The 18,458-nt window shown below is 45.7% G+C and overlaps 1 protein-coding gene and 1 non-coding gene across 3 annotated transcripts in view; one reads left to right on the plus strand and one right to left on the minus strand.

Moving 5' to 3' along the window:
* The window catches only part of OPRK1 (opioid receptor kappa 1), a 30,699-nt gene continuing 12,867 nt past the window's right edge, over nt 627-18,458 (plus strand). The window contains 3 exon segments of one of the 2 annotated variants that reach the window (NM_001314237.1): nt 627-695; nt 1,517-1,812; nt 17,718-18,070. In NM_001314237.1, coding sequence (NP_001301166.1) covers nt 1,556-1,812; nt 17,718-18,070 — 610 coding nt within the window. In that variant the 5' untranslated portion in view covers nt 627-695; nt 1,517-1,555. 2 annotated transcript variants of the gene reach the window in all.
* Nucleotides 10,232-10,303, minus strand: TRNAC-ACA. The gene has a single exon. It is a non-coding gene; the product is annotated as a tRNA-Cys (tRNA).

Raw genomic sequence — 18,458 nt, forward strand, 5'->3', positions numbered from 1 at the left:
CTCTTACCAGCAGAGTCTGTTCCTGGCACTGGCAGAGTCATGCAGAGGAACGAGGATGGGATTTCTTTTGGGGGCTCAGGCTCTTGGAGGTGTCAGAGAAAAGCTGCCTTCATGAGGGAATGTGATGGCTTTGGAGGTTAACGTGGGAGAAAGGATCCTATCTCGGACCTGCACCCACACTATAGCCTGGCCTGAGGAGGGGCGTGTCTTCTCTTCAGCAGGTGACAGCAAGACACACAGGTGGTACCGCAGGGTGCATCCCGTGCATACAGCAGAATGAAAGGGACAGAATATTCTATTTATGTATTTGCTGTTGTTCAGTCGCTCAGTGGTGTCCGACTCTTTGCCACTCCATGAACTGCAGCACGCCAGGTTTCCTTGTCCTTCACTATCTGCCGGAGTTTGCTCAAACTCAAGTCCGTGAGTCAGTGATGCCATCCAACCATCTCATCTTCTGTCATTTTCTTCTCCTCCTGCCCTCAATCTTTCCTAGCATCAGAGTCTTTTCCAGTGAGTCGGCTCTTAGCATTGGGTGGTCAGAATCAACCACTAAAACCGTGTGGTCTGGTCTTACTCTAATTGGATCATTTTGCTACTGTGTTTGGACTGGTCACTCACATGAAATTACCATTTTCCTCCTCACCCGAAAGCAGACGTGTTCTGAGAACGAGGCCGGCAGCAGTTCTAGACACATTGTGAGTAACCCCGATGCCCACTCGCACTGGACAGGCGCACCCTTTGACCCTAAGTCTGAATCGCCCAGATGTTCACAGTCAGGCGCCGGGGAGGCCGGGGTCCATGGATGGAGCCCGTGCTCCGGCTGAGCCGGCGGGCGCGGGGCGGGGGGCGCGCAGGCGGGTAGGCGGGGCGGCAGGGGCGGGGTCGGGAGGGGAGGGATGTCTGGGGCCCGCGCGCACTCGCGGCGTCCAGCCGTGTTCAGCCGCTGCCGGTCGTGGGAACCGCGCGCGGAGTGGCGGGGGTGCGCTCGGGGGTTGGGGGGCGGCCAGAGCGCGGGGTCCGGGTCTGGGAGCCAGCGCCGCGGGGCTGCGGATGCACGGCAACCCGCCGGCTGAGTGGGATTCGGGAACGCTGGGTTCCGCGCGGTCCAGCGTCGCTGTTCCTCTGCGTGCATCTCCCGAGCCGGAGGTGAGCCTTGGGATTTCGAAGCACGGTCCTTGGCAGCGAGGGCTCTGCGCTCCAGGGGTCTCTTGTCCCTGGGGTCTCCGGGCCGCAGACTAGGGACAGTTCCTCCCGGGAGCCGTGCCTAGGAAAGGGTGGGGGATTTCAGGCACTAGGGGAAAGGACGGCGCGCTCTCCGTCCCTCCTGGTACCTGCGGCGCGTCTGCTGGCCGGGGTGGCACCCAGAGAGAGGTCCGTGCCCCTGTGCCTCCCCGGGGTCTTCCGGCCGGGGTGGGTATCAGCGGGTCCCAGGCCCCTGCACCGCCGCGCTCGCGCGCTGGTTCGGACGCGGCCAAAGTTCGCTTCCCGGGTCCAGTCGGTTCTCTTGCCCCCGCAGGTGCCGCCTGTCCTTGTCCCGCTGCCGCAGCCGCTGGACATGGAGCCCCCAGTCCAGATCTTCCGCGGTGAGCCGGGCCCCACCTGCTCCCCGAGCACCTGCCTGCCCCCCAACGGCAGCGGCTGGTTCCCGGGCTGGGCAGAGCCGGACGGTAACGGCAGCGCGGGCTCGGAGGACGGGCTGCTGGAGCCGGCTCACATCTCCCCGGTCATCCTGGTCGTCATCACGGCCGTCTACTCCGTGGTGTTCGTCGTGGGCTTGGTGGGCAACTCGCTGGTCATGTTCGTGATCATCCGGTGAGCGCGGGGTCCCGGCGCTACAGTGGCCGCAGCCGGAGGGAGGGTCGGGCTGGTCACCGGGACGCGCGGAGGGACGCCAGCCTGGTAGTGGGGACCCCATTCCGTCCCCGCTCCGGAGAGGTTCAGGGGGCGGCCTCTTCGAAGTGAGATTTCCTGGGAGACATTTTGCTGTGGGACTGCGAGGTTGGCACAGGACGAATCCAAGAGACCAGAGGTGACTTGAAGGTTTAAGAGTGACCCTCCCCTGCGCCCCAAATCCCTGCAGAAGGCCCTTCGGATGGAGATAATGGGGTGTCCCTGCAAGAGACAAAGTCAGTGTCTCCTGGGAAGGAAACTAGTCCAACTGCCTGGCCTTTTGCCTGATTGCCTGCACCAGTTTGGAGCACTTTGTTTTGCCCTTGCAAATATTTCTTTAGATAAAATTCATGCCCACTCAATGCCCTGAAGAGAATTCAGGATTTCCTGTGACTCATCAGAATGGTGTTATGGTTTATGAAGCAAATCCAGTATACTGTTTAGGTATCCACGTGTGAGCCTTGTAGTACTGACATGCTACCTCATTTGTTTCGAATGCCAGTCACTTTGGTACCTAAACCATCTAGTATTTGTCTCCTACAGTACGGGTGCTGGAGGTTTCCAAAAATTGTTTTGCTTTTTATCTCCCACCATGGGAACTAGAACTTTCTTTTTATTGTTCTTTTGTGGGCCCATTGAAGTCAGCTTCCAATAATAGATACCTAAATATCTGCATATATGCTAATTTTCTAGAATGTGAAGTGATTTGTATGTTGGCCTTTCATAACAAAGGAAACAAGAAAAAAACAGAAATCCTACCATTGTCTGGATACCCTTTGAGAAATTTCCCTTTCTGGGAGATTTCATGGTTTTCAGCTGCACATTTGAGAGTGAATACGAAGATGAGACATTCCTGTGTATAAAGGAAGGATGCAAGTCACTCTGCTTAGAGGCATAGAAAGGATGGAGAACTTTTTTTTTTAATCTTGACTGTAGTTTTGAAACATGCTCTTTATTTATTGTGAACTTTAAAGACAATATCTGCAGTAGCATGAATCTTTCAAATACCTGTTTCCTTTCTCTCTCTCTCTCTGACTTGGGAATGTCACCACTTTTATCCTCATCTGTGCTACAGAACTGAAAACCATCTTTTAAGCCTCCAAATACATATTATAAAGCTCTTTTCACCTACAATTAGTGTCTCTAGCTTGGTGACCTTGCTTTCCACAATTGCTTATTGCCTTCCACTGGGCTTCTATCAGTGATGAGTACAGGCTACAGAAGTAATATTTTACAAGCAAATTGTTCTTCCAAATCATTAGTAATTGCAGGGCTACTCTCCATTAGAAAGAAGATTATAGTAACCGAGAGAAAAGAAAGAACAGCTGTACTCTAAACTATAATTAAAATTTCTAGGAGATCTTTGCTACAGAGGCCGTTGTTTTCTAATAAAACATTGTTACAGAGACAGGGGATGCCAGGAGGAAACCCACTCTGTTCCTGCTCCATCATACTTGAGTGCTTGAGTGAAACAGATACATCTTACTGTCACTTGAAAGAGAACTTGAAGTTTTGAGTTTGAGAGGCTTTTTCAGTTGCTCTACAGCTCTTTGTATAGCCCTGCAGTCTAGGATTAAAAAGAACAAAGAATCCTAAAATATGTGAAAAGAACTCCCTGGGGAGCATTAGACATGTCAGAAAGAAAGAAGAATCACTGTAGATTGACTAGAATTTTCAAGATAAGTACAAAAAAATATAAGTATAAGCTAAATATGTCTATCTCAAAGACATCCAAGACTAAAGTTTGTGAAAAGGGGATAAATTCAGCTAAAAATACACAAAGAGTTATAGAGTTCATGTAATAATATTATGCATCTGCCCACTACATTTGATAGTAAATGAGGAGTGAAGAGTTCTATTATCATCTTGGAAAGCCAAATATCGAAACAATAGTTGGCTTAAATCTATAGCAAAGAGCATTAAGAAGCGTTTAGAATTTGTTTAGACTGATACAGGGCCAGAGAACTGAAAAATAAAACCTCAGAAGAAAACTTGATGGATGGGTTTATTTTGCTAAGGAGAAGAAAGGACTAAAGGTTGGAGCCAGGCATCAGACACCGTGTGCTCATCAGAACTCAGAGCAGAACAAGAGGGTGGAGTTCAAGTGCGGCTTTTGTGATTGACCTTGGCTGAGCAGTGTCACTTGAAAAGATGGAGGATCACTTTTGAAAAGGATGTTATTTTTAAATATTGAACATGCCAAAGGGTCCTGGTTGAGTCACCTAGGAAATCACCCTAGAGATGGAATTTGGATGCTTGGATGGCAGGGCAGGCGCAGGTCTGGGATGGCCATCTCAGACCTGGGAGGACGTGAGGGTTGTGGAAGAAGCATCGACTGCTTGTAGACCTGCCTTACCAATGGCTTTTCTCCCTTCAGCACCTGGAATGTCATCCAATATCTTCTGAAGATCATCTAATGTTTCAAGGATTTTCCTCCTTTAATGTGTAGCAACTACTATAGTTGCTCAATGTTAGGGTTCTGTAACCTTTCACTGTGAACACCGTAAAATTTAAGCACTGCAGCCTCCCTCTCTCCAGGGATAGGAGTTTGTGGTCCTGGCTCAGGAAGGTCTTACCTCAGCCCTTGATTCATGTCCTTGGGTCCCACCGACACCTTGGGGTGCCCATGATGATCCTCAGGGTCCTAACCCCGTGTTCTCTTCACCTCTCCTGTGCAGGTCACCTGCAGTGAATGCTATGATGCCCACCCAGCCCAAGCCTGGGACATTGCCAGGCAGCCCCACCTCTGATACCTTATATTCCTTTTCCCACCCTAACCACAACTTCCAACACATATGGCTGTCTCCTCTCTTGGTGAAAACAATTAACATTTAATGAACACCTAATATATGCCAGGCTGGTAAAGCTGCGTGGTGGTTGGTGGTTTAGTTGCTAAGTTGTGTCCAACTCTTATGACTCCATGGACAGACTCCTCTGTCCATGGGATTCTCCAGGCAAGAATACTGGAGTGGGTTGTCATTTCCTTCTCCAAGGGATCTTCCCGACCCAGGGATCGAACCTACATTTCTTGTGTCTCCTGCTTTGGCAGGAGGATTCTTTACCACTGGAGCCATCTGGAAAGCCCATGGGTATGTTTCCCCATACCCATTTAACAGATTATGTTCCCTTAGCTAATGTCCTTTCTTCCTCCTATCTGTCTTGGATAAACCTCTTGGAGGAATAACCCCTGCCCATAGCTTTGGTGTCATCCATCCGTTCCTCAATCAGGGCACTTGAGTTTCCTCCCTGATGCTCCTCTCTCGGACGTATAGGTCTCACATCCCAGGTGATGTCTCAGGCTGGCTGTCCCTTAAAGTCCATGGGGATTCAACATGCTGGACCAATCTCACCTTCTTCTTGACTTCCTTCCACACACACTGGGTTTCTTGTCAGTCTCCATCACAGGCTCCTCTTCCCTGACGTGTCCTAAATAATTGTCTTTTCCTGAGACTTCTTAGCTTTCTTTGCACTCTCTTCATGTTAGTCAGGATTCAGCCAGAAAAGCAGAACCAGTAGGGGATATGTGTGTGTGGAGGGGTTTACCACAAAGACTTGGCTTAGGTGATTGTGGGGCTGGCCAGTCAGGTCTGTAGCCCTGAGGATAGGTGTCAGGAGAGGCAGAATGCGCTTCTAAGGTAAATCTCTTCTTTCTCAGGGAAGCTGTATGCCCTGTAGTTAAGACCCTTCGACTAATTAGACCAGGCCCACCCAGGTACTCTAGAATCATCTCCTTTGTTTAAGATCAACTGATAACGGACTTTAACCACATCTACAAAACACCTTCAGAGTAGCATCTTGGTGAGTGTTTGAGTATTTGAAGACTGTAGCCTGGCCAAGATGGCTCATCAAACTGACCATCACTCTTGATGGTATTATCCATTCTTGTGGCTATAACTGTCAGGGAAATTCTGAACTGTCCTAAACCTGTGTATCTCTCTTCCACTTATTCGTCCCTACTTCAGACTCATCTGCCCTCCCTCCTTCTGGATGGTTCTATAGGATTGTCTTGTAGGTTTCTCAAATTTCTAGTGAATCTGCCTTGCTAAGGCTGTCATAACAAGGACCTCAGACGGAGTGGCTTAAACAACAAAATTGTGTTCTCTGCTTGCAGTTCTAGAGGCTGGAAGTCCAAGATCAAGGTGTTGGCAGGTTTGGTTCCTCCTGAGTGTCTCTGTTTGCAGGTGACTGCCTTTTCACCATGTCCTCATGTGGTCATCCTTCTGTGTGGACATTCCTACTGTCTGTATCTTGATCTCTTCTTATAAGGACACTTGTCAAGTTGGATCAGTCAGTTTAGTCGCTCAGTCATGTCCGACTCTTTGTGACCCCATGAATCGCAGAATGCCAGGCCTCCCTGTCCATCACCAGCTCCCAGAGTTCACTTAGACTCACGTCCATCGAGTCAGTGATACCATCCAGCCATCTCATCCTCTGTCGTCCCCTTCTCCTCCTGCCCCCAATCCCTCCCAGCATCAGAGTCTTTTCCAATGAGTCAACTCTTCGCAAGAGGTGGCCAAAGTACTGGAGTTTCAGCTTTAGCATCATTCCTTCCAAAGAAATCCCAGGGCTGATCTCCTTTAGAATGGACTGGCTGGACCTCCTTGCAGTCCAAGGGACTCTCAAGAGTCTTCTCCAACACCACGGTTCAAAAGCATCAATTCTTCGGCGCTCAGCTTTCTTCACAGTCCAACTCTCACATCCATACATGACTACTGGAAAAACCATAGCCTTGACGAGACGGACCTTAGTCGGCAAAGTAATGTCTCTGCTTTTCAATATGCTATCTAGGTTGGTCACAACTTTTCTTCCAAAGAGTAAGCGTCTTTTAATTTCATGGCTGCAGTCACCATCTGCAGTGATTTTGGAGCCCCCCAAAATAAAATCTGACACTGTTTCCACCGTTTCCCCATCTATTTCCCATGAAGTGATGGGACTGGGTACCATGATCTTGGTTTTCTGAATGTTGAGCTTTAAGGTAACTTTTTCACTCTCCTCTTTCACTTTCATCAAGGGGCTTTTTAGTTTCTCTTCACTTTCTGCTATAAGGGTGGTGTCATCTGCATATCTGAGGTTATTGATATTTCTCCCGGCAGTCTTGATTCCAGCTTGTGCTTCTTCCAGCCCAGTGTTTCTCATGATGTACTCTGCATATAAGTTAAATAAGCAGGGTGACAATATACAGCCTTGACGTACTCCTTTTCCTATTTGGAACCAGTATGTTGTTCCATGTCCAGTTCTAACTGTTGCTTCCTGACCTGCATATAGGTTTCTCAAGAGGCAGGTCAGGTGCTCTGGTATTCCCATCTCCTTTGGAATTTTCCACAGTTTATTGTGATCCACACAGTCAAAGGCTTTGGGATAGTCAATAAAGCAGAAATAGATATTTTTCTGGAACTCTCTTGCCTTTTCCATGATCCAGTGGATGTTGGCAATTTGATCTCTGGTTCCTCTGCCTTTTCTAAAACCATCTTGAACATCTGGAAGTTCATGGATCATGTATAGCTGAAGCCTGGCTTAGAGAATTTTGAGCATTACTTTACTAGCGTGTGAGATGAGTGCAATTGTGCGGTAGTTTGAGCATTCTTTGGCATTGCCTTTCTTTGGGATTGGAATGAAAACTGGCCTTTTCCAGTCCTGTGGCCACTGCTGAGTTTTCCAAACTTGCTGGCATTTTGAGTGCCGCCCTTTCACAGCATCATCTTTCAGGATTTGAAATAGTTAAACTGGAATTCCATCACCTCCACTAGCTTTGTTCGTAGTGATTCTTTCTAAGGCCCACTTGACTTCACATACCAGGATGTCTGGCTCTAGGTGAGTGATCACACCAACGTGATTATCTTGGTCATGAAGATCTTTTTTGTATAGTTCTTCTGTGTATTCTTGCCACCTCTTCTTAATATCTTCTGCTTCTCTCCATACCATTTCCGTCCTTTATTGAGCCCATATTTGCATGAAATGTTCCCTTGGTGTCTCTAATTTTCTTGAAGAGATCTCTAGTCTTTCCCATTCTGTTTTTTTCCTCTATTTCTTTGCATTGATCACTGAGGAAGGCTTACTTATCTCTCCTTGCTATTCTTTGGAACTCTGCATTCAGATGCTTGTATCTTTTCTTTTCTCATTTGCTTTTTACTTCTCTTCTTTTCACAGCTATTTGCAAGGCCTCCTCAGACAGCCATTTCTCTTTTTTGCATTTCTTCTCCATGGGGATGGTCTTGATCCCTGTCTCCTGTACAATGTCATGAACCTCATTCCATAGTTCATCAGGCACTCTATCTATCAGATCTAGGCCCTTAAATCTATTTCTCACTCCTACTGTATAATCATAAGGGATTTGATTTAGGTCATACCTGAATGGTCTGGTGGTTTTCCCTACTTTCTTCAATTTAAGTCTGAATTTAGCAATAAAGAGTTCATGATCTGAGCCACAATCAGCTCCTGGTCTTGTTTTTGTTGACTGTGTAGAGCTTCTCCATCTTTGGCTGCAAAGAATATAATCAATCTGATTTCGGTGTTGACCATCTGGTGATGTCCATGTGTAGAGTCTTCCCTTGTGTTGTTGGAAGAGGATGTTTGCTATGACCAGTGCATTTTCTTGGCAAAACTCTATTAGTCTTTGCCCTGCTTCATTCCGCATTCCAAAGCCAAATTTGCCTGTTACTCCAGGTGTGTCTTGACTTCCTACTTTTGCATTCCAGTCCCCTATCATGAAAAGGACATCTTTTTGGGTGTTAGTTCTAAAAGGTGTTGTAGGTCTTCATAGAACCATTCAACTTCAGCTTCTTCAGAGTTACTGGTTGGAGCGTAGACTTGGATTACCGTGACATTGAATGGTTTGCCTTGGAAACGACCCCATTTAACCTTAATTTTACCTCATTTCATCTCTTTGTTCTCAGTCCCGTCCATCATGTGCAACTCTTTTTGACTGTATGAACTGTAGCCTGCCAGGCTCCTCTGTCTATGGGATTTTCCAGGCAAGAATACTGAAGAGGGTATTTTTGTTTGTTTGTTTAAAGAAAAGCTTTACTCTTATAAAGGTATGTTTCTTTTTAAATTAAATGTAAGGATAGTGTTAGTCACTCAGTCATGTCTGACTCTTTCTGACCCCATGGACTCTTTGCCAGCCCATGGCCTGCTAGGCTCCTCTGTCTATGGAATTCTCCAGGCAAGAATACTAGAGTGGATTGCCATTCCCTTCTCCAGAAAATATAAGGATAAGCAAGGAAAAATTATTAGAAAAAATTACAGGAATCAGAAAATTATTTGGTCCTTAATCTTATAAGTTGTGTTATTAGTTTTCATTAATTCTTTGCTATCACGATAAAGACACAATAAAGGGATCAGTCTTCTGGAGACTTTGTCTCACTTGTAGAAGACTTTGGCTTCCCTGTAATTCAGCCTGGGCAGTGTTGGAATATCCCCAAAGGGGTAACTTTGGGAGCCGACTTAGATCATGTCACCTGATGAAATGCAGGGAGATGTGAGAGGAAAGCAGAGGTGTGTAGTTGTCATTAACTACTCACTGCTTCCTGTTCAACTGCAGGCTTACCTTAGGCTTTGATTAGAAAAAAATGAGTATGTTGTAATTTATCCTGATCCTCTCTTGGAATCCATGCTCAACATTTCCTTTAAAGCAAGCATAGGAAAAATAATTTCAGAAATTATTTTCAGAGGAGCCTATCTTGAATGTCCCAAAGTAATTTTACTGTTTGACAAGCTCTTAAAAGAGAAAATTGGCTTCACTGCCACTGTTTACATGGATTAGCTAAATGAGATTATTTTCTTCCATGTGGGACATGTGGTCACGGAAGCCCAAATCTTCATGGAGCTATTTCAGAGATCAGAGACTACATGATTGCTTGAAAAGGAAGGAAAGAGGAAAGGAACAATGAGGGGAGGGAGGGAGAAAGAAAGAAAGGGAAAGAAAAAAAAAACAGGAAAAAATAAAAAGAAAGAAAAACAAGCAACGTGGTTATCAGGTACAGAGCTCCTAAGATTTAACAGACTCAGGCAAAGTTGTAGTCTTCAAAATCACTTTTGGATGCTGTTGCCGACAGTTTTTTTGGCGTCTGTCTTAGAGTTATTTTTAGGAGGGACTGACTTCTCGCTGGGAACTGGCAGCTTCTATCCATTTTCTGCCCAGCGATGTCTTTGGGTAGCAGGCAGCATCTTCATGAGAACTGGGAAGTGGGCATCTCCTTCTCCCTAGATTAACCTGTGAAATTGCTCAGTCGTGTCCGACTTTTTGCGACTCCATGGACTGTAGCCTACCAGGCTCCTCTGTCCATGTAATTCTCCAGGCAAGAATACTGGAGTGGGTTGCCATTTCCTTCTCCAGGAGATCTTCCCAACCCAGGGATTGAACCTGGGTCTCCTGCATTGTAGGCAGACGCTTTACCGTCTGAGCCACCAGGGAAGTCTATGATTAACCTGTGGAGACACTCAATTGTTGCTGCCCTGCTCCGTGGGAGAAGTGCCTCTGTGCTCAGCTAAAAACCTAAAATCGTATGTCTGCAAGATGGTTTCCTTTCCAAGATTTGGCTTCTGTGTTTCAGAGGTAGAAGATTTTACAGGCTTTATAAAATACCTAGTTAACAAAAGATGGTTTCAGAATAACACTCATGTATTCCTCAACAGAAAATCAGCCAGTGTATTTTGTTTCTCTCTCTCTTTGTTTGGAATGCTGGCTTATATCTTAAATAAGGAAGACTTGCATGAGAAGAATGGATTTTAGGAGTGGGGATAATGTTGTAAAAGGCTTATGCCTTTTTATTTAACTCACTCCACTGACCTAGCAAGTCAGCATTTAAATGAAAAATGAGAAAAACATAAAACATGTGGATGAATTGAGATACCCCAAAGGGACTGATCTGAGATTGAGCGGGGAAGCCTTCAGACTAAGCATGGCTGGAGTTACGTGCCTTTAGAGATAGGCTGTAACAATCAGAGCGATCTTCCGAGATTCTGTTGAATATTAATTCTTCTGAGCACAACTCTAAACTCTGCTTTGCTGTGTTGCTTTCCACCTAATGCAGGGGTTCTTCCTTCCCACAGAAGACAGAGCAGAAGAGTGACCTTGTTGCCTTTGGGTGGCGCCCTGTGGCTCACCTTAGCTAGGTCAGTTTTCTGTATAAAAATGGGAAAATAATTCCAGAAGTCTACATATGTCTAGGTATCCAGAGAGTTGTACACTGGGAAACACTGCATCAGTCATTTGAGATTCGTATTAATAGTTTTCTACCTGCTGCTGTTGTTTAGTCGCTAAGTCGTGTCCAACTCTTTGAGACCCCATGGGCTAGAGTCCACCAGGCTCCTCTGTCCATGGGCTTTCGCAGGCAAGAGTACTGGAGTGGGTTGCTGTGTGCTTCGTGATAAACACCCTGTGTGCACTGCTGGACACACTGGACAGTACCTCCTGGGGAACAGGGCTGTGACTCCAGGGAGGGGAGCACTTGCTGGGGCCTGGGCTAAGGCAGGGAACGCACTGCTTCCCCCCCTGCCCCACAGCACCCTCAAGGGCAGCCCACCAGGACCTGCGGAGGTATCTGTCTGCCTTCTGACTGCACCTCGCTGCCAGCCTGGTACCTGCAGTCCCAGGAGTTGGGGCTGGGGTACAGCCCGCCCCTCCTCTGTTCTCCTCAGAGCTTTTGCTCAGCTTGTGGTACAGTTTCAAGGGCCTGATACCTACATGAAAACGACGCCTTTAGAATACCATCAATTGAGGCTATTTCAAAGTCAGATCATTGAGAAACAGCAGCTCAATCCCCCCCCCTTTTTTTTTTAAATCACAAGCTACTGCCCTTTAGTAAAGAACCATAATTTCAGTAGTAAACAATCTAAAAGGATGTTTAGCCAGTTCATTGAAATGGACTGGAAATATCTGGATAATTTAATGAAGCAAACTTATTATATATTTTTTAAAAAGTTCCCCTGAGAATTTGCACTGATACAGCTGTCACGTCTGGCTATTTTACTTTTTCAAATTTTGTTTATTTATTTAGCCAGGTCACATGGTATGTGGGATCTTGGTGCCCTGTCCAGGGATGCCCACGCCCCCTGCATTGGAAGCATAGAGTCTTAACTACTGGACCACCAGGGAAGTCCCCAGTGTCTGGTTATTTTAAACATAAAATCTAGAATGCTATATATCTGGAAAACATGCCCAAGAGGATGAATACGTCATACAGAGAAAAGATACTGAAGCCCGCCCTCACTGTGCTGTTCCCCCACCACTGGTTAAAGAGGGGTGCCTCCTCCCTGGGCCTGCAAAGCCTCCCCTTCCTGAGTTTGGTGTTCAGGCCTTGCGTCTCTTGGTCCAGCCCCAGCTTGTGGGGTAGCAGCCAGCTGCCCGTGGGGCAGGTTACACTGATGTTTTCACCAGATCATCGTTTGTTCAGGTGCTTTCTGATGGTGATTAGGTATTTGCTGTATTAAACGAGTCTCTTCAGATAATTGGCCAGTAGGGTGTTTGCTCTTTTGTGATGTTGAAGCTGAGATTCTGTGTCTACTCAGAAGGCTCACATTTTTCTTTTCCCATGGTCTCTCGAATTTGAGGAGATCACTCACTTCCTCTTCACTGAGTTCCCTCTCCTGCAAACCACGGGCATTGCTCGTGGACAAGCTGAAACACCATCATCTGCATGATGGCCTTTGTCTACCAAGAGGTCACATGCTGTATTTTATGTTGATACTCCCATCTGGCTCAGGCCCTACCTCCTCATGTCAGATGCTTCCTGCCCTTGCAAGGTACAGTTAACCACCCTTACCAGAATGCCTTTCAATCTTTAGCTGCTGGAAGGAGTGGAATTCCGAGTATCCTGTCATTTCTCTGGTACAATTTCTGACTCGTTAAGAAACTTTGGAATATGGCCCTGAATTCCTTTACTTATTAGAGATTAGATTCTCCTCCTGCCCTTGATCTTTCCCAGCGTCAGTGTCTTTTCCAATGAGTCAGTTCTTCCCATCAGGTAGTCTATTCTTCTAGTTTGTGTTACAATCTTGACTCAATTAATTTAGAAGATCCGGGGGGCAGGATCTGTGTAAACCTGTTTTTCAGTCGCCTCAGTGTCCAGGATGCTGCTGGGTATGGAGTAGGCCCTGAGACTTGGTGTTGAAATGATGAGAAGATGCGGCTGAGGGTGGGAGCATGAGCCAGCTGAAGACATAGAGAGGATGTCAGCCTGGCGGACAAGGGCAGGGACGAGCCACAAAATACCAAAATCCACAAACCTGAGAACGTGTCTGTGTTTAAAGATATATGGTGATTAGCCATCAAGATTAGGGGTTTATTATGCTGCACCAAAGCTAAAAAGCAGCTCCTGATTTAAAAAGCCTCATTTAAATTTAAGGAAAAACACTGGGGCAGCACACCTGAATAGTAAGGGATAGTAATGCTCTAAGAATGAAGTCTCACTTGGATTGTCTGCACCGGGCAGGTGCAGGGCAGGACAGAAGCCGTGAGCCTGCGGTGTCACAAGGTCAGTTCCTCCTGCGAGAGCCATGCTCTCCTAACATCTCTGCCTGCTGATAGGTTCTGAGTCAGTTTCTCCTGCGAGAGCCTTGCTCTCCTAGAATCTCTACTTGGTGACATTGGTTCCTGAGAGCTCCACAGATTCCTTTGTTTCCCTCGATATCATACCAGCTGTGATCTGGCTGCCAGTTTAGAAGCCACTCAACAAACCTCTCTTGACGAGGGCCGTGCTAGGCAGATCTTGAGTTCATGTGTGATGGGGAGATTCTAAGCTCCTGGGGACACCATCCATGACCTTGCCCTGTGCTGACTTCCTCATGGCTGGCACCCGGGGCTCCCTCCTGATGCTCTTCCTGGCCTGCTTCCCGCATCCCACCGTTGTTTCCAGGTCTGTGACACTGGCAAGTTTAGCGGGTACAGCCTACACACTTTGCTCTCTTAATGCCACACGCTCCTGCAGCGTGTACACCAAAAAGTGCAGCCGCCCGCTGCCAACCCACCCCCAGCTGCTCCACACAAGCCAAGAATTCCCACTCACACAGTGCCATTTTACTTGAAAGGCTTGTGAGTCTTTGTCAGGCAGCATGGATGAAATGGAAAGTGATTTCCTATCTGATCCTGGTGAGAAAGCTTACTCGTTTATTTCCACCAGCAGACAGATAATAATTGAAATAACACATGCTGTTCTGTTTTGGTTCAATGCAAGCAATACCCATACCCAGGGGCTCAACCAGTTTGTCTTTGAGGTTGGGGGAAGGTCTTAAAACCCTGTGTTCACTGGATCCAGTCCAGTGGAGCACATAAAAGGCTTAATATATATTCCTTGTACTCATAGTCTGTTATTAATACTTGTACCTGTTGAGTTCTCCTTTTCAGGGTTGTAGGCTTGTAAGCACATGTCTTCCAGAGCCCTGGAGTGGGGGCTGAGACCTGCTGCCCCCTCCTTGTCCTCCCACAGGGCCCTTCCCTCTCTGACACTAGAAAAATCAATTTACTCTCCTGAGTCTACTTTCTTCAGCCATGTTAGGGAAAAGGCGTACATCCCCTGGGCAACTCGAAGAGCAGTTTTTGTGAAAATCCAATAGGATATGTGGAAGTAAAAATACTGAGTGGGTTTTGTAAGTTATGGAGTGCTGCAGAGATGCCAGAATGTGGGCATGAGCTCAAATCCCTGGGTCTGAGTTCCTGCAGTGCCTCTTCTAACCATGCGACTCTTGAGACATTTAAAACCTCCTGCGGTTCTCAGTGCCTCGTTTCTAGAGTGAGGATGCTGGTACCCACCACGCAGAGTCACTTTCAGGACTGAGTGGGATACGGCATGTGGAGCGCACAGCAGAGTGTGACATAGGGAGTGTTCGGAGACAAACGGTTATTACGATTACTATCAGGAGCACGATCCACCCCATGCTCAGACATCAGATGTCGGCAGATGCAAGGGTCTTAATGGCAGGGGCTGCCAGCATCTCCCTCCATCCCTGGCAGACACCTCTGGCCCTCGGACTGTAACAGAGAGCCCCCACAGGGAGTGTATGGGCAGAGCTTGTTTCTTGGGGAGCACCAACTTCTGCTGCAATTAGTTTAATTGCGATATAGATGTCTTTGTTGCAGGTAGTCATCTGTCTCATTCTGAGATCTGATGACAGGGTTTGAACTTTTTGAAAGTTCAAGCCTTAAGCAATTTCACACATCTAATAAAAATATTTTTGAAAAGCTCAGGGCAAGTTATCATCCAGTATTTTTTGACTACCTAAAAGACACATATGCTGTTTTATTGTAACTCATGTGTCTTTCCATTCATGGCGTGCTAGCACGTAAGGCTGCAGGCTTCATTTTTACTTTTATCTTCCCTATTCAAGCTGAAATGGGCAAATACCACCAGAGGTGTTAACTACAAACTGTGTTCCCTTCTGCTTCCTCTGGTAACTGGTAGTTTCCACCCATATTAGAGCAGGGAGAGGAGCTGGAAGCATGCGATAAATTCCAGACAAAATCTAGATCAGGTGCCTTCCCTTGGTTATCTCAGGACCGCTCTGAGATAATAAGTTTCCCATTCCAGGGTGGGGAAACTGAAATTCAGGGTTTTTAGTGACCTCTCCAAAGTCTGTCTGTTGGAGGGAAAATTAAGGACCAGAACCCAGGTCCACCTAAATGTGTAAGGCAGAGAACATCAGTCTAACTTCCTAAAGATAGAGGAGAATATCACGTTACAAAACATTAGAGCAGAAGTCACAGGTGTTGCTGGGTCAAGTCTTTGCTAGTATTAGGGATTGAAAGAGTAAGAGGCTGGGTTGTAAGATGCATTTTTCAAACATAAAACCATATTTTCAAGAAGACAGTATTTGAACAGATAATGTTCCCTAGTGGCTCACATGGTAAAGAATCTGCCTGCCATGAAGGAGACCTGGGTTCAATCCCTGGGTTGGGAAGATTCCGTGGAGAAGGGAATGGCATCCTACTCCAGTGTTCTGCCTGGAGAGTCCCATGGACAGAGGAGCCTGGTGGGCTACAGTCTATGGGGTTGCAAAGAGTCAGACACGACTGATCGACAAACACACCCTCCTACACTATTCATAGGACTATAAATGGGTGTAACCACTGTGAATAATGGTACAGATTTTCCTTAAAAATTAGAGCTACCATATGATCCTGCAATCTCACTCCTAGGCAGATATCTGGAGAAAACTCTAATTTGAAGAGATACAGGTACCTCAGTGTTCGTAGTAGCACCATTTATAATAGGTAAGACATAGAAGCAACCTAAATGTCCATTGACAGATGAATGGATAAAGAAGAAATGGTTTATATAAACAATGGAATATTACTCAGGCATTAAAAAAAGATAGCACAGACACAATGATCAACACGTACCACTGATAATACTTTATAGTCCAAGCAGAAGTCATTTTCTGTAATCAGCTCCTTACAAATAACCTTCGATTAAACTCAGGGCCCTAGTATGGAAAAAAGTCTGGCTCCTTGAAGATACATGGGACATGGTTGAATTAATTGTGATTAGGTCCACAACCCTGAGGTGTGTAGAAAATCATTTCCCTGTGGATTTCCTCACCATATCTTAGCATCTGGCTTCAGAAAACCTGCTGAGGTAGTCTCGAACATTTCCTGCCCTATAGATCCCCGAGGAAGCATTCTCTAAGTAAAACAATCTTATTAATTCAGTTTTAGTAGAAGAGGCAATTGTTCTAAACTTCATGTGAAAATGGAAAGAAGTAATTTGGGCTTAAAGGCCATCTTTCTGACTTATTTTGAAATGTTCTGTTCCCTCAGTAGGAAGATGAAACAAATTGTGTGCTTTATAAACCTCCCAAGATGAAAGTGAAAGGAACAGATTCATTTCTCACATACCATACCAGACTGTTTCATACTATACTGTGTATAAGAGAATTCAGCCTGTTTTTTTTTTTTTTACATAACACATTTTAAATTAAAAGGTGTGGGTCACTGGTTAAAAAAATCTACACTTAGTTGTGCTGTAGTCATTGAAATGGAATTATTTAAAAAATAAAAAACCATTTAGATTTTCAAAAGACATAATTACAATGACTGATTTCTCAAAGTAACCTTAAGGAAAAGTTGGGTATGTTTTATCTTTGTTTTACACAGTGAAAAAGAAAATGCATTAAAAAATAATGAAAGCCAAGTAGTCTTGTGTAGGATTAAAATGTTAGTCACAAAATAAAGACCTATATGACACACAAGTTTGTTGACAAGATCTGTGTGTACATTTATCCATTTGTCTATCTATTCTCGTTTCTTTTGTTGTCGTTGTTTTTAGTTGCTAAGTCATTTCCAACTCTTTGTGACCCCAAGGACTGTAGCCTGCTAGACTCTTGTGTCCATGAGGTTTCACAGGCAAGAACACTGGAGTGGGTTGCCATTTCCTCCCCCAGGGGTTCTTCCTGACCCAGGGATTGAACTCGCATCTCCTGCATTGGCAGGCAGATTCTTTACCACTGAGCCACCAGGGAAGCCTACTTGTTTCTTGTACTGTTGTTCAGTCCCTAAGTCATGTCCGATTCTTTGCGACCCCATGCGCTGCAGTATCCCAAGCTTCCCTGTCCTTCACTATCTCCCAGAGTTTGCGCAAACGCGTGTCAATTGAGTCAGTGATTATCCAACTCATTTCTTTACCGTTTTACAATTAAATAGATTTTGGAACAAAGCACTAGAATAAAAGCTTAATAAAGTTGGAAGTATTTGCCCATTTTTCTATTGCCCCTAACGTCTGGATGATAAATACGTAAAGAATAAGTGGATGAAACATTCAGTAATCCAGAGAAACGTTTACCTCATGAGTATGGCATGAAGATGGAAAGAAATGATCTTGTTTCTTGTCTCTTAGATACACAAAGATGAAGACAGCAACCAACATCTATATCTTCAACCTGGCTTTGGCAGATGCACTGGTAACCACAACTATGCCCTTCCAGAGCACGGTCTATTTGATGAACTCCTGGCCCTTTGGGGATGTGCTGTGCAAGGTGGTCATCTCCATCGACTATTACAACATGTTCACAAGCATCTTCACCTTGACCATGATGAGTGTGGACCGTTACATCGCCGTGTGCCACCCTGTCAAGGCTCTTGACTTCCGCACACCCCTGAAGGCGAAGATCATCAACATCTGTATTTGGATCCTGTCTTCATCTGTTGGCATCTCTGCCATAGTCCTTGGAGGAACCAAAGTTAGGGAAGGTAAGGGTGGCTGTTTCCATTAAAAAAATTAGACTCTGTGATTTATTTTGTCCTTGTTCATAAAATAAAAAACTCATTGGAGTATAGCTGATTTATTGAAAACATTATTGAAGTGTGGTATAGTTTCAGGTGTACAGAAATGTGATTCAGCTACATTATTTCATTTTTAGAATGTAGCTTCTAGTTATACAAACTCTTAATCACTAGGAGTCAGACACCACTGAGTGACTTCACTTTCACTTTTCCCTTTCATGCATTGGAGAAGGAAATGGCAACCCACTCCAGTGTTCTTGCCTGGAGGATCCCAGGGACGGGAGCCTAGTGGGCTGCTGTCTCTGGGGTCGCACAGAGTCGGACATGACTGAAGCGACTTAGCAGCAGCAGGACT

Source organism: Capra hircus, chromosome 14 (assembly GCF_001704415.2).
Source record: "Capra hircus breed San Clemente chromosome 14, ASM170441v1, whole genome shotgun sequence".
NCBI lineage: Eukaryota > Metazoa > Chordata > Mammalia > Artiodactyla > Bovidae > Capra > Capra hircus.